This window comes from Saimiri boliviensis, chromosome 6, assembly GCF_048565385.1.
Source record: "Saimiri boliviensis isolate mSaiBol1 chromosome 6, mSaiBol1.pri, whole genome shotgun sequence".
Lineage (NCBI taxonomy): Eukaryota > Metazoa > Chordata > Mammalia > Primates > Cebidae > Saimiri > Saimiri boliviensis.
The window spans coordinates 74770247-74785976 of NC_133454.1; the positions used below are offsets into that span (position 1 = coordinate 74770247).

Here is a 15730-nt window from a genome sequence, read left to right on the forward strand (position 1 = left end):
TCCTCTGAACATAATCAACTTCTCAATTACTACCCGTATAAACAAATCTTGTTTTTGCTATCACCCACTGTGTTCTACTTAGATTGCATTGTTTCTTTCCTGGTACTTAGTTTTTTGTTTTTTTTTGTTTTTTCTTCACTCAACAGCTGTTGTATATTTATTTGATTAGAAGTAATTTCCTAGAAAATATTTAATATTATCTCATTCTCTTACTTCCACTGGGTCACGAGAACTTATACATTTTAATGCACCTTAGGGTTTTTGCCTCAGAAACTGAGAAGTGAAGAAAAGCAGGGTGAATTTCCCCATTGTGTTTCTTATGGTTGCCCAGAAATATTCTGTCTGCCCATGTACTTACAGTCATAGAACTGAGAAATATTTTATATTATTGAAACTAATATCCTGTTTTATATATGCATATATAGATATCCTGAAGCTGAGATGTAATATAATGGGAATCTCGCCAAAAACCAACTTTCTTTACACACAATTTAGTCTCTGTTTCCTCTCCTCATTCACTCAAGAACACATATAAGAAAACAGTAAGTGGCTATACATTTTATTGAAGACTAGGACATGGTTCTCTTGTGATCATACATTGTGTGGTGTAGAGAAGAGTGAAAGTACTTTTATTCTCCATTATTACAGGACATGATTCTTTCCCTCAAAGACATCTGCTTCTTTATTCATCATGCTATTCTTCAACCAGAGCATTTTCCACCCTGCAATCTTCTTCCTCACTGGCATACCTGGCCTTGAAACTCCTCAGACCTGGATCTCCATCCCATTCTGTTGTCTCTATGTCATTGCTATCTCTGGAAACAGCATGATCCTGTTTGTCATCATCACTGAGTCGAGCCTCCATGAACCCATGTACTATTTTCTCTCCATGCTATCGTTCATGGACCTAGGTCTGTGTCTTTCTACATTGGTCACCCTGCTGGGTATTTTCTGGTTCAATGCACGAGAAATCAGTTTTGATGCCTGCATTGGCCAAATGTTCTTTATCCATGGCTTCACATTCATGGAGTCCTCAGTACTTTTGGCAATGGCCTTTGACCGCTTCATTGCCATCTGTAACCCACTGAGATATGCCACAATCTTAACCAATTCACGGATTATTAAAGTGGGCTTTGCAATTGTTCTTAGGGGGACAGCAGCTCTAGTGCCTCTACTTCTGCTCCTTAAGCGCCTCTCGTTCTGCGATAGTCATGTGCTCCACCATTCCTACTGCTTCCACCCTGATGTGATGAAGCTCTCATGCACAGACACACGGATCAACAGTGTATTTGGCCTGGCCATTGTTATCTCTACTGCTGGCTTGGACTCTGTCTTGATCCTCCTCTCCTATGTTCTGATTATCCACTCTGTGCTCTGCATTGCCTCCCCAGAGGAGCAGAAAAGGGCTTTTGGTACCTGTGTCGCTCATATTAGTGCAGTTGCCATCTTCTATATCCCCATGATCAGTTTGTCACTAGTGCACAGATTCGGAAGGCATGCCCCTCCCCTTGTGCACACGCTCATTGCCAATGTTTACCTGCTTATCCCTCCTGTAATGAATCCCATAATCTACAGTGTAAAGACCAAGCAAATTCGCAAGGCTGTGCTCAAAGTATTTCTTTCTAAGCTAATTTAGGAAATTTTGAGTGTACCCCTTCTTTACCAAGTCTTCCCTGACCCATGTTTGATCATTCAATACTGTGAGTTACTGCTATTTGTTGAAAAAGCCAGTTTCAACATGCTTTGTCTATATTCTGATGATCCACTAACTTACTATTTACACAGTTCTAGATGGTGGATTATTTGGGGGAAGAGATTATGTCAGTACATCTGATTCTATCATGAATACTGAACTTAACACAGTACAGGCCCACCATTAAAATATGTCTGAAAGCATGCACAAATGAAGTCATACTTGCCATTTAGGTAGTCTTACCACCCCTAAAGTATGTAGCTATCCAAGGTAGGGTTCATATAACATAGATCAGTAGGCAAAGTCTAGGTTTCAGTAATTCTTACAGTTTATTTGTAATGATTCATTATTCTACCTGATAGATTGTAAATGGCTGAAGAATATGAATAAGCACAATAAGCAAGAAGAAGTATGAATAAAAGGAGTACTTTCCTAATTCTTAAAAGAGCACTTGAGGTCATTTTGGTAAATGCATTAGTATTTTAATAGTACAAGACCTGGGGATGCATTGTCTAAATATATGTCTAAAGAAGAAAAATGGGCAAGAATGTAAAGATATATTGTGATGTCCAACACAGCATTTGTTAAACATTGCAACGAAAATGTGGAAACTGCTTAAATAATTACTTTAGGGTACTGACTAAATAAAATATAAAATATGATGTAACAAGTTAAATAATGATGCAAATATAAATTATGTTTTGTTAAAAAAAGGTAGGTTAGTATACAAAGTACTTACTACTGTGTATATATTTCATGTGAATATGTGTATATGCACATTACAAAAGTATAAATAAACATATCCCAAACATTAAAATGCCACATATTTGATAGCTGTATATTGTTTTGTTGACATATTCTTTACACTTTCCTGCATTTTATAAATGTTCAATAAAAAGGGTTTCTTTTTCTTTTTAGATAGTGAAGTAATTTTCACTTAACACCTTCCCACAAAACAAAACTTTTTTATATCTTCATCTTCCATGAGTTCTTCGTTCCAGTGGGTCTTCACAGATACCATGCTGTAATTACTGAGTTTTATGTCTGTTTCCACAAGGGGTTCCTTCCAAGGAGCTCTGGAGGGAAAAGACTCTGTTCTATTCTCTGTATTACCAGTACGAAGTCCTAGATCTGGCCTCATACAATCCACTGAATACACTCACAGTTGACATCTATTTCCTACTTGCATCTATCACTTTTCTCAATGTGGTTCAGCATCTGTGCATCCAAACCACTAGACATTCATTTTTCAAGTGCAGATTTTTCAACTTTACCTTAGAACTATTTAAACAGAAGCCCTTGAGATGGAACACACAAATTTACATTTTGACAAGACATTTACAGATTATCATGTATGACAGAGTAATACTTTTCTGGGGTCTATCCACTTTGAGGAATTATATATATTTCTGAAAAATGCCAGGAATATATCGCCTCTAGGTCTTTGATTATTTTGCTCTCTCTGACTGAAATACCCGCCTCCTTCTTTTCCTGACTGTGCCATTTACTGTTCTTTCAGGTGCTGATATTAAATCTTTGTCTTATGGGTAGTCAGATTTCTCTTCCCCTACTGAACTGTAACTTTTTGAAAATGTGCATTGGACTTTGGGGATTGATGTATCTTGCACAGATACAAGCACAGTGCTTTATTAATAATGGCTACTTAATGCATATTTATTGAATTAATATTATTTTTAAATAACTTTACATATATTCTTACATATTTTAAGCAACTTCATTTTGGCAAACACTGCGGGAGGGAGGACTAGGGATAAAACAGTGAACAGGGAAAGCACAAGCTTCATTCATAAGGTGTTTAAATCTGACTAAACATAGCTAAATTGAAGCAATATTTTAATCACTTGTTACTTACAAATTGTGTACATTATGCCATATACTAATGGTAATCATATGAGGTGGGCTCTCTTTCTCCCAGGAGGAGCCTGAGCCAATGGAAAAACAACCAGCCCAGGAAATACTTGACTTGATAAGAAAAGTATAGCTCCTAGAAATATACTGTTTAATAGAGAAAATATAATATGCATTCATTTCTAAGCAATAAAAGCATAAACATAAATTATTTAAATTTCATATAGATGGTCAGGAAAAGTTTTGAAAAATAATTTTGAAGATGGGGAACCACATTATTGGGTATATCTTAAAAATAAATGTACTAAGAATGTTATTGTGTAAAGCAGCAATTTTGATTCATGCTTCAATAATGTAATTTATGAAGTGTTAATTATAGATAATCTTACATAGTATAGTTACATGTGCCTTACTAAATTCCACTTTGAAGTATATTTATTTTCTCTCTTTATAAAGTAATGCTTTATATTTGGTTTCTTTTTTCTAAGTATTTTTTTTAAAACAGCTTATACTTTTCATTTATCCCTACTAGCTGTATTATACTCTGAATTTGAAAACATCCAATACTAAGGTCTATACATTTTGCTTTTATTTATAGTACATCTGAAACAATCACTGTTTAAAACATGGGAATAAGCAAGGACTTCATGACTAAAACACCAAAAGCAATGGCAACAAAAGGCAAAATAGACAAATGGGATCTAACTAAGCATAAGAGCTTCTGCACAGCAAAAGAAACTATCATTAGAGTGAACTGGCAACCAACAGAATGGAAAAAATTTTTGCAATCTACCCATCTGACAAAGGGATAATACCCAGAATGTACAAAGAATTTAAACAAATTTACAAGAAAGAAACAACCAATCCCATCAAAAAGTGGGCAAAGGATATGAACAGATAGTTCTCAAAAGAAGACATTTATGCAGCCAACAAATACGAACAAATGCTCAGCATCACTGGTCATTAGAGAAATGCAAATCAAAACCACTTTGGGCTACTGTCTCATGCAAGTCAGAATGGTGATCATTAAAAAAATCTGGAGACAGATGCTGGAGAGGATGCGGAGGAATAGGAGTGCTTCTACACTGTTGGTGGGAGTGTAAATTAATTCAACCATTGTGGAAGACAGTGTGGCATTTCCTCAAAGATCTAGAAATGGAAATTTGACCCAGCAATCCCATTACTGGGCATATACCCAGAGGATGATAAATCATTCTATTATAAAGACACATGCACACGTATGTTCATTGTGGCACTGTTTACAATAGCAAAGACTTGGAACCAACCCAAATGCTCATTAATGATAGACTGGATAAAGAAAATGTGGCACATATATACCATGGAATACTAAGGAGCCATGAAAAAGGATGCGTTCATGTCCTTTACAGGGACATGAATGAATCTGGAAACCATCATTCTCAGCAAACTGACACAAGAACAGAAAACCAAACACCACATGTTCTCACTCATAAGTGGGTGTTGAACAATGAGAACACATGGACACAGGGAGGGGAACATCACACACTGGGGCTTGCTGGGGGTTGGGAGAGATAGGGGAGGGAAAGTAAGGGGTGGGGGTATTGGGGAGGGATAACATTAGATTGGAAATACCTAATCTAGATGATGGGGGGATAGGTGCAACAAGCGACCATGGCCAATAATCACGTATGATCTGCACATGTACCCCAGAACTTAAAGTATAATAATAATGTAAAAAAAACTGTAAGAACCAATGCTGAAAATAGTAGTCTGGTTAATCTGAAGTAGAATTTGAAAGAGTAGGTGAGGGGGTATTGAGGTTCTGTTTGAGAATGTTTTCTAAATTGACATTTCTGTAAACTGATATATCAGAGTTTAGAGGGAAAATGTGGTATTTGTACCATTCAGGTTGATATTGACACCAAGCAGAGAACCGCAATATATTAGGGATTCTCAAATAAGGTGCCTGACTTTCTCAGCTGCTTCACGTGGAGCTGTAGAAATGTGATTTTCTAGGGAATGGCAAAGATAAAGTTCCATGCTGAGTAATTTGTATTATGTTATTTAGATTCAAATGACTTAGGGTGCCTGAAAGATCTTCATGCCTAACATGAATCCTGTCTCCCTATTTAGCTTCATCTCTTGCCACTTTCCCCGACACTGGCACCAGGGTTCCAAGTGAGCCGAGTCTGTTATTAGTCCTTTTGTTCTTCCCACGCTCTGTGCTCCATTGTCTCCTGACAGACCTGGTGCTGAGTTTCCTGAAGGATAAACACAAGCTCTTCTGTGTTGTCATCATAAATATCCCTTGTTGTAATCACTGAGTTTTATGTCTGTTTCCAGAAGGAGCTCTGGAGAGAAAAGACTCTGTTCCATTCTCTGTATTACCAGTACGAAGTCCTAGAATATGAAAGGTACTTCAAATGCTCCATGAAAGAATAAATGAAGATTTTTGGGGGAAATAGAGTGAAGCAGAAGCAGAGGTGTTTCTAAAAATATACGAAATTCACCTAAATAATATAGGAGGAAGATAAATTTATCAGTTGGGCATGGGAATGGTGTGAAGATGAGGGGCAATCTTGTGGTTTCTTTTGGGAGGGTGTGGTTACTCACAAATTTACTTTTAAGAAAATTTTATCAACACATAAATTCAAAGACCTGCAACAGCAGTTCATTCATGGAAACTATAAAAGTGCATGAAGCAGAAGGAGAAGGAAGCCATGAAGTAAAAAGGACCCTTGGGAAACTTCATACTCTGGGGGCTGGAGAAATCTCTACCAGGGGTTTATTAAGAGCTTTCAGACAGTCTGAGATACAGCTTCTTATATATGTTACCTATTTCTGGGTAGAACACAGAACCCAGCTCCTCAGGCCCCTTTCTGGAAAACAGTGCAGGAAAGAACACATCCTTATACTTTGTAAGTAAAACTGCTGCATTCAGGAAAAACATTAGACTTTACATGTTCAGGTTTCTTTTAATAATGAGGGAGAATTTATAAATAGCAGAAGGCTCTCATGGGTGCCTAAGGAAAATTGTGGAAATCTATTTTCTGAAATCTGTATTTTCTAGGGACATTCTATTTTAACTGAGGGGGTATGATTGGTCTATGAGCCATTTGTCTTGCTGTTTAGAGCAGGCTGTTAACGTGTCCATGTAATTTTAAGTTTTCTGGTTAGTTGTATCAAATGTTATAACTGCCACTGAAGGTCCTAAGGTCAACTGCCACTACCACCATCACACACTGCCATTGCCATTCTTATCCTCATCCTCATCTTCATTTACCACTATCAAGTGACTTCCACGTCCCAGGCACTGGTCAGCATATTATATATTTTACAATGTTATCTCATTTAATCCTTACAAAGTAATGCTACTGATGAACTATCAGTTTCACATTAGTGGAACCTGATGTAAAGTGCTTATTTGGAGAACTCCAACTAGCTGGTGACAGAGACAAAATTTGAACCTAGGTTTGTATGACCCCATAACCATATCACTGACTCTGTAATCAGAGAAGAGAGATAAGTCAAGGTAGCCCAGCACAGAACTTGAAACACGTTCTTATAGTGGGTCTGGAGTGTTATCTTGATATAAGAGGAAGAGAATTACTGTCAACAAATGGGAGAGCACATATGAGTTAATTCGCCAGTACTAGGACAGAGTCTTTCATCAGTAAAACTCCAAACCTCTCTCTCTCTCTCTCTCTCTTTCTCTCCCTCTTTCTCTCTCTCTCTCTCTCTCACACATGCACACACACACACACACACACACACACACAATTTCAGGCAACACAGTATGTTTTAAATAGACAAAATGGAAAGTGTTGAGGTCCTGAGATATATTCAGAATCTTGGCCAGTTAACAACTCTTGGGTTGAATTTATAACATGTGTATATTGTACGTGCACACTTCTCAAAATATATTTCTAGCTAGCGGGAATATAATAATGAAAAAACAATGATCTACCTTACAGTAACTTAATTTTGTTAGAGACACATATTTTCAAATAACCCTTAATCATATAATGGAATAAACACTATTCTAGAGGCATAAATATAAAAGAATATAACTCCAGAGGAAGAAGTAAGCTCTTCTGACTTGACTTAGACTAGCTGATTGCCACCAAATGCTTCCTGAAATAAATTCATGTTGACTTTATACATGGTTCAAGTAGTGGATCTAAAAATTTTGGTCTTACTAAAAAAAGAGAGAACTACATGAATTAAGCAAGCACATTATTATGAAAGAGCTTGCTATATTTGGTAGTTTGATGAAGCAAGGAAAAACCCAGATAGGTATATAAAAAGGTTTCTGAGAGTAGGGAGGAAGGACACTGATGAAACTGGAAGATAAATATGGTCAATCAAGAGACATTTCAGAAGTTGAACCTATAAAAATTTGGCGATTGGATAGCCTTGACAGGTGGGGTTGGTAGAATTCTAAAAGGACCCTAAAGATTTCTGCCCATCCTGGTGTACTTATCCTGAGCAATATCCATCCTTTGGGTGTGTGAGTGGGGCCTGTGAATGTGCTGGGGTATGACTTCCATGATTACGTTATATTATATGGCAAAAGGGTTTCACAGATGTAACTAAGGTCCCTGGTTACTTGACTTTGAGTTAATCAAAAGGAAGATTATCTTGCTAGGACTTACCTAATTATAGGAGTCTTTAAAAGACACAAGAAACTCGAAGGAGGTTCTCCTGGTGGACTTGAAGACCTAAGATGTCATGTTGTGAGAACACATGGCTGGGACTGAGGGTAGCCTCTAGAAGTTAAGAGCCCCAGCAATAAGTTGGAGACCTCAGCCATATACCACAAATAACTAAATTCCCATAGCAATCTGAGTGAGGATTGTAAGGACCCTTCTCTCCAGTTAAGAACATGAACTGGTTGGAACTTTAACTTCAACCTTGTGAGATCCTGAGTAGTGCACATAGTTTTGCTGTGCTTAGACATCTGACTTACAGAACTGTGAGGTGATATATGTGTCTTGTTTAAAGCCACTGAATTTTTAATAATTTCTTATGCTGCCACAGACAACTAATGCAACAAAGTATGTTTTGGTCAAAAACAGAAATCAGATTTCTTTTTTTTAAATTGCATTTTAGGTTTTGGGGTACTTGTGAAGAACATGCAAGATTGTTGCATAGGTACACACATGGCAGGGTGATTTGCTGCCTTCCTCCCCTTCACCTATATCTGGCATTTCTCCCCATGCTATCTCTCCCCAACTCTCCACCGCTGCTGTCCCTCCCCTATTTCCCCGCTACAAACCCCAGTGTGTGATGCTCCCCTCCCTGTTTCCATGTGTTCTCATTGTTCAACACCCGCCTATGAGTGAGAACATGCAGTGTTTGATTTTCTGTTCTTGTGTCAGTTTGCTGAGAATGATGGTTTTCAGGTTCATCCATGTCCCTACAAAGGACACGGACTCATTGTTTTTGATGGCTGCATAGTATTCCGTGGTGTATATGTGCCACATTTTCCCTGTCCAGTCTATCATCGATGGGCATTTGGGTTGGTTCCAGGTCTTTGCTATTGTAAACAGTGCTGCAATGAACATTCGTGCGCATGTGTCCTTATAGTAGAACGATTTATAACCCTTTGGATGTATACCCAGTAATGGGGTTGCTGGATCAAATGGAATTTCTATTTCTAGGTTCTTGAGGAATTGCCACACTGTCTTCCACAGTGGTTGAACTGATTTACACTCCCACCAACAGTGTAAAAGTGTTCCTATTTCTCCACATCCTCTCCAGCATCTGTTGTCTCCAGATTTTTTAATGATCGCCATTCGAACTGGCGTGAGATGATCTCTCAGTGTAGTTTTGTTTTGCATTTCTCTAATGACCAGGGATGATGAACGTTTTTTCATATGTTTGTTGGCCTCATGTATGCCTTCTTTTGTAAATAAAAGTAAGAACCATGAGGGAGGAAAATGAGGATAGACAAATCATTTTAGGAGTAGTTGATGTAGAAAAGGAGATACACACAGCAGGGATGTAGGTTAAAAAGAGCATTGTTCTTGTTGTTTTTAATTATACTTAGGTTGAGGAAGAAATCACATGTTTATATAGATTGTATGAATAGCACAAATCTCTTACCCTTTTGAAGTGAAGAAGGTAATCCGATACTTGATCTCTCTTACCCCGTAACACTACCTTTCGGTACTTTGTATCTCACACTTTAGTGGCATTTGTAAAATATCTGAAATCCCATTGCTTTTGAATATGCTTAGAATTTCTTTTCATGATGATTTTCACTTAGCCTCTACTCCACAATTCTTTACTTAGAGAAGCCGTTTGACTCCATCCCCTCCAACTTTCTAATATGTGCGTGTGCGTGTGTGTGTGTGTGTGTGTGTGTGTGTATTTTAAATACAGTCTCATTATTTGTTTATTTGCACATTTGTTTTCTGAACTATCTTATTATTTCCTAATGATCCTCGGGGCAGGTGCAATACTTCACTTGGCTCTATATCTCAGTCTGGATTGCAGCTTGCACTCAGTAATGTTTGATGTGAAACTAATATCCAAGATAGACTGAAAGACTAGGTAATGGTGGTTGTCCAGAAAGGAGTAAGAGCTCTTTTTTATAACCTGGAAAGATGAAGAAAGGATGAGAAAAAATAGTTGTAGAGGACGAAGAGATGAAATGAGAAAGAGATAGTAACCAGTGGATAAGTGGATATTGCCTAAATTAAACTTAGAATATTCCAATTTTCTTTTCTCAATTATCAGATAAAGAGACAAGTAGATAAATGAGGCTAAGGGGTGGGGATAGATGTAGGAAAACAATGTGTGTATACTTTTTTAATTTTAATTTTTCTCTTTAATGATAATGACTAGCATTTGGTAAGTTTTTTACCATAGTGAGATACTCTGCTGACATTTTCACATATTAATTTAATCTCCACAACAGTCCTATCGGATATGCATACCATTGTTACTTTAGAGATGGGGAAAATGAGGCACATGCAATTTAGTAATTCGCCATGTGCTAAGCCAGCTTGTAAATGCCAGAGCATTTTAACCCAGTTAAAATGTAAAACATACAGTTGTAAACAAAATTGACCTGGGATGCAGAATAAAAATTAATAACATCAGCCAGGTGTGGTGGCTCACGCCTGTAATCCCAGCACTTTGGGAGGCCGAGGTGGGTGGATCACGAGGTCAAGAGATCGAGACCATCCTGGTCAACATAGTGAAACCCCGTCTCTACTAAAAATACAAAAAATTAGCTCAGCATGGTGGTGTGTGCCTGTAATCCCAGCTACTCAGGAGGCTGAGGCAGGAGAATTGCCTGAACCCAGGAGGCGGAGGTTGCGGTGAGCCGAGATCACGCCATTGCACTCCAGTCTGGGTAACAAGAGTGAAACTCTGTCTCAAAAAAAAAAAAAAAAATTAATAACATCAAATGATTCATAGTACTTTTATATTGGAGGCCCTTTAATTCCTGTTTATACATAAGCATACTTTTTTTGTATCTAACTCACACTTGCTATGTGGTATGAAAATTTCATAGGTACAGTTTAAGTTTTGCTTTTGCAAATAGACTGTATGCTTATCCAGGGTATTATCATACTGCTAATAGATAGTAGGGGATCAAAAAATGTTGGCTATTGATTGGAGATATTGGATCCGATTTTGATTGAAAGAAAGTAGCAGGAGATGAAGAGAATATATATATATATTTGGACAGGCCTCTAAAAGCTAATGCAATTCAGTTACTGTATCAGAATCACTGCATATATGTTTACTATTTGTCTAAAATATCATACAATGCTTTGAACACACTTCAACAAATATTTGCTGATTACCTACCACTTGAAGTCACTTATGAGACATGCAAACTTAAATAAGATGGAATGCTGCTGTCTTTGTTTTTGTAGAAATTCTGTATCCTTAGGAAACTGTTCATTTTCTGTTTTCTGCTCCTATGTTTGACGTGGCCTTAGTTTGTTGTTGACATTAACCAATCTTTATAAGATTTCTATATAATATAGACATTATCTTTTGTAAATGTTTACTTGGTGGAATAATTTCAGGTTGAATATATAATAAATAAATACAGTTTATCATTGCCAGACACTCAGCTTAAGATTCTGCCTTTTGAGTTCAGCATGTCAGCTTTTCAGAATATCACCTCCACTTCCATCATTTTCCTGCTCACTGGTGTTCCTGGGCTGGAAGCCTTCCACACCTGGATCTCCATTCCCTTCTGCTTCTTCTATGTAACTGCCCTCTCAGGAAACAGCCTGATCCTCTTCATCATCATCACTCAGCCCAGCCTGCACGAACCCATGTACTATTTCCTCTCCATGCTGTCCACCACAGACCTTGGCCTGTCCATATCCACTCTGATCACCATGCTGGGTATATTCTGGTTCAATGTGAGGGAAATCAGCTTTAATGCCTGCTTGTCCCAGATGTTCTTTATTCAATTGTTTACTGTCATGGAATACTCAGTGCTGTTGGCCATGGCTTTTGATCGTTTTGTGGCCATTACTAATCCTCTTAGATATTCTTCTGTCTTAACTGATCTTAAAATAGCACAGATTGGAGTAGCAATTATCACCAGGGGAACACTAACACTGACTCCTATGGTGGTGCTTCTTACAAGACTGTCCTACTGCCACAGCCATGTGCTCCACCACTCCTACTGCTTCCACCCTGATGTGATGAAGCTCTTGTGCACAGACACCAGGATCAACAGTGCAGTTGGACTGACTGCTCTAATTACCACTGCTGGGGTGGATTCCATCTTTATTGTTCTTTCTTATATTTTGATCATTAAGACTGTTCTCAGCATTGCTTTCCCAGAAGAAAGGAAGAAAGCCTTCAGCATATGTATCTCCCATATTGGGGCTGTTGCTGTATTTTACATGCCATTGATCAGTCTGTCCTTTGTTCACAGGTTTGGGAAGCGGGCCCCACCCTATGTGCATACTCTGATTGCCAATGCCTACCTACTAATACCTCCTGTAATGAACCCTATCATCTATAGTGTGAAGACCAAACAGATACGCCAAGCTGTGCTGAAAGTTCTCCATTCTAGCATGGCAAATAACTAGATGAATGTTTCAGTCTTTTCTAGTCTTTGTCATTTTATAGTTGAGTGAAATGCCATTCAAAGAGGTTAATATGTTTAGACTCATGCTTGTGTTTAAAGTTTCCCAACATACAACTTTCATTTGCAGTAAGAAGGCTGTGAACTAAGAGAGATTAATATGAGCTGAAGATTCTCAAGGATGTAATTCTTTTCCTTTGATAGTCATGATGATAAGAAGAACATTTTCGCATTTGAGATGTATCATTTTCAAATACTTTGTTAAACAATGACCCAACTTAGTTTTCAAATGTGAAATTATTTTGTTTAAAAAAATGGAAAAAGAGAATTTATCTACTTATTATTTAAACTTCTCCTTTAAAGAGATAAATAACATTACCCTGCTCTCAAATGGGAATAAAAAGTGAGTTAACAATTTAAAATTACTAAATCTTATAAACAAAATTTACTGTAGACAACTTGCTGTGCCCATGGTTACTTAATTGTACCAAATATTTTTACTTTCCTTTGCATATGGCCTCCTTGACCTCCACATTTAACAGCTAGTATAATAAATAAATATTTTATTGCCTTGTCAGTAACCTAACTGTATTTGGTCAAATATTCATACTTTCTTCCAGCTCTTCAGGGGAGATGTCTAGCATAAGCATTCTGTGAAATATAACTATGCTTAATTCAACTCCAATCTGTATAGTTTCTTCAGAAGAAGTAATGTCATGCTTATTGCTTAACAGCATGTTCCTGCTTTTGGAAAATACCATCTTCAAATAAGTTTATTTGCTTTAAGACCTCAAGATTAACAAGAAGCAAATACAAAAATATTTTAATCTGGTGGGATTTATAATGTTATGCTTGGACCTTATCCTCAAGGAAAGTTGAAGTGGATATGCTAGTCAGGCTCTAGACTGAAAAATATAAATCACACTGGTGACTAACAGAGGAGCATTTAGTACAAAAAACAGGATAAACAGGTATTAGAGAACTGAAAGGGAAAAAGGGAACACAGGGATAATGCAGAGATAATGCTTACCGGAAGTTTCCTCTACTCGTACGGCTTTGGGAACAAAGAGAAAAGTTTGGGTTTATTAAAAACTATAATTTTGGTGGAGAGTGCCCCCAAGAGCTTATATTCTGACCTATAATAAGAGGGTGCTGCTCCTCTGGTTCTGGAACCTTGGGACCTCAAAGGATGGAGAACGTGAGGCCAAGATCTAACCTTGGAGGAAAGAGGACTTCCCAGCTACAGCTCCTACCTCAGGAACACCAGAGAAAGGCTTCTCATGGAGTTAGGACTCAGATCCCTGAACACAGCCCACTGATGGTTGGTTCTATTTCTTCTGAGGGCATGATGAGATTATTGCTGGAGGTGTGGGAGAATAAATAAAACTAGAAACTGGAGCCAATGCAGCTGGGCAAAGAACTATTGCTATGATTGCACTGATAGGTGCGATAAGCAAACATGATAGAGATACTTGTCCCTACAGCAGCTTCCAGTGTCCTAGCCTCCCCCAGTTAATGGAACATAGCAGGGAACCAAATGGTGATTCTGATTCATGAGTTGCAGGCTTATGATCAAAAGCAGAGTCTGTAGAATGGTGGATTTGGACCTGAGTTAGCCAACAGCCACCATAACAAAGTAAGGCGCTTGCAACAGAGGCTCAATGTGGTCATGATAGGGGTTTTATTAGGTACTCCATCCTGGACTGCTGTTAATATCATTACATACAGTTTTCTGAAAGGATGCTAGTCGACAATTTTGGGGTATTTCTTGGGGATGTTTTCTCCCCATTCTACCAAACATGTACTTCTCCTAGGATGTGCCCCTCCATCCTCCACTTCAGGTCTCCTGTGCAATGGCCAGCAATAGAATTTCAGGTTGTGTCTGAGTCAAAGTATATTTTGGAGCTTACTGGCTATTCAGGGACTCTTTTTTTTTTAATCTCTCATCTTTCCAATTGCTCTCATGTCTGTTCACAAATGGATTTTTTCCCCAAAGACAGAGAATATGACGTATCATTTTTAGGTGATATATTTTGACTGGAAAATTGTGCTCATTATTTTCACTGTCCTCTTAATCTCTAGTTCTGTTGCCCATTGTTTTGTGCTTTTCTTCATGCTTTAGGGTGTTGACTGAAATGGACTGTATCAGCAGGTTCTCTTATGAGCTGACTTGGGGTTGGGCTCACAAAATGAGTTACTAGAAGGAGAATGTAGAGTTGGAGGAGATCTTCTGCTATGACAATGTTTCTTCCTCCCACTTTGGCCTCTGGAATAGTAATAGTTTCTCACTATCACCAGTCTCCAGGTATCTCAGCATCCCTTGTGATATGGTTTGGATCTCTGTCCCCATCCAGATCTCATGTTGAAATGTAATTTCCAATGGATTACATCTTCCCCTTACTCCAACCATGTGAAGTGTCTTGTTCCCTCTTTGCCTTCCGCCATGATTGAAAGCTTCCTGAGGCCTCCCAGAAGCAGAAGTTGCTATGTCTCCTGCATAGCCTGCAAAACTGTGAACCAGTTAAACCTCTTTTCTTTGTAAGTTACCCAGTCTCAGGTATTTATTTATAGCAGTGTGAGAATGAACTAGCAAAACTTGTTTGTTTCCTAAACCATGTCCATTATTCTATAATTCGCTTTTCACTGGCATTTCTCACTTTAAGTTATTCTGAATGAATTTTGTTTATTTCCTGCTGATTTTGTGACTGATACATATCTCTTTAACTAACAAAGATAATGACTCCTTGATCTTACTGAGCCTACTTTTATTTAACTGTTGTTTAAGTACTGTTTGAGTTTGAAATGCATTTGATAGATGCTAATTGTGTTTTTACCACCTGAGGCATAAAGTAAATAACTTTTTGATCTGTCTTATTACCATGAGCCTTGCTTCTGCCACCATTTAAAACCCCAGGAAAAGCAGGATTTTTTTCTATACTCTTCAGGGCCTGAAACCAGAAATGGAAGGTAGGATGAACTTGTGGCCTCCTGGTTAGATGGCTTGTAGGGATCTGGACACAAAGCCTTGTATATTTTCTCTGGTCTAAATAGAATAGACAGCTAGAGTTTCAGCCTAAGAGGAGAGAGAATTCAGTTCTGCCATAGTATTCTTTTTT

General features: G+C 37.9%; 2 protein-coding genes across 2 annotated transcripts; both read left to right on the forward strand.

Moving 5' to 3' along the window:
* Window positions 1–691: 691 nt before the first annotated feature.
* LOC101051025 (olfactory receptor OR51C1-like) lies at window positions 692–1636 on the forward strand. Its single transcript, XM_003923839.3, has one exon. The coding sequence runs from the start codon at window positions 692–694 to the stop codon at window positions 1634–1636; it is 945 nt and encodes a 314-aa protein (XP_003923888.3).
* A 10031-nt stretch (window positions 1637–11667) lies between these two features.
* Window positions 11668–12657, forward strand: LOC101050709 (olfactory receptor OR51C1-like). The gene has a single exon (XM_003923838.3). The coding sequence runs from the start codon at window positions 11668–11670 to the stop codon at window positions 12616–12618; it is 951 nt and encodes a 316-aa protein (XP_003923887.3). The 3' UTR covers window positions 12619–12657.
* Window positions 12658–15730: the final 3073 nt, after the last annotated feature.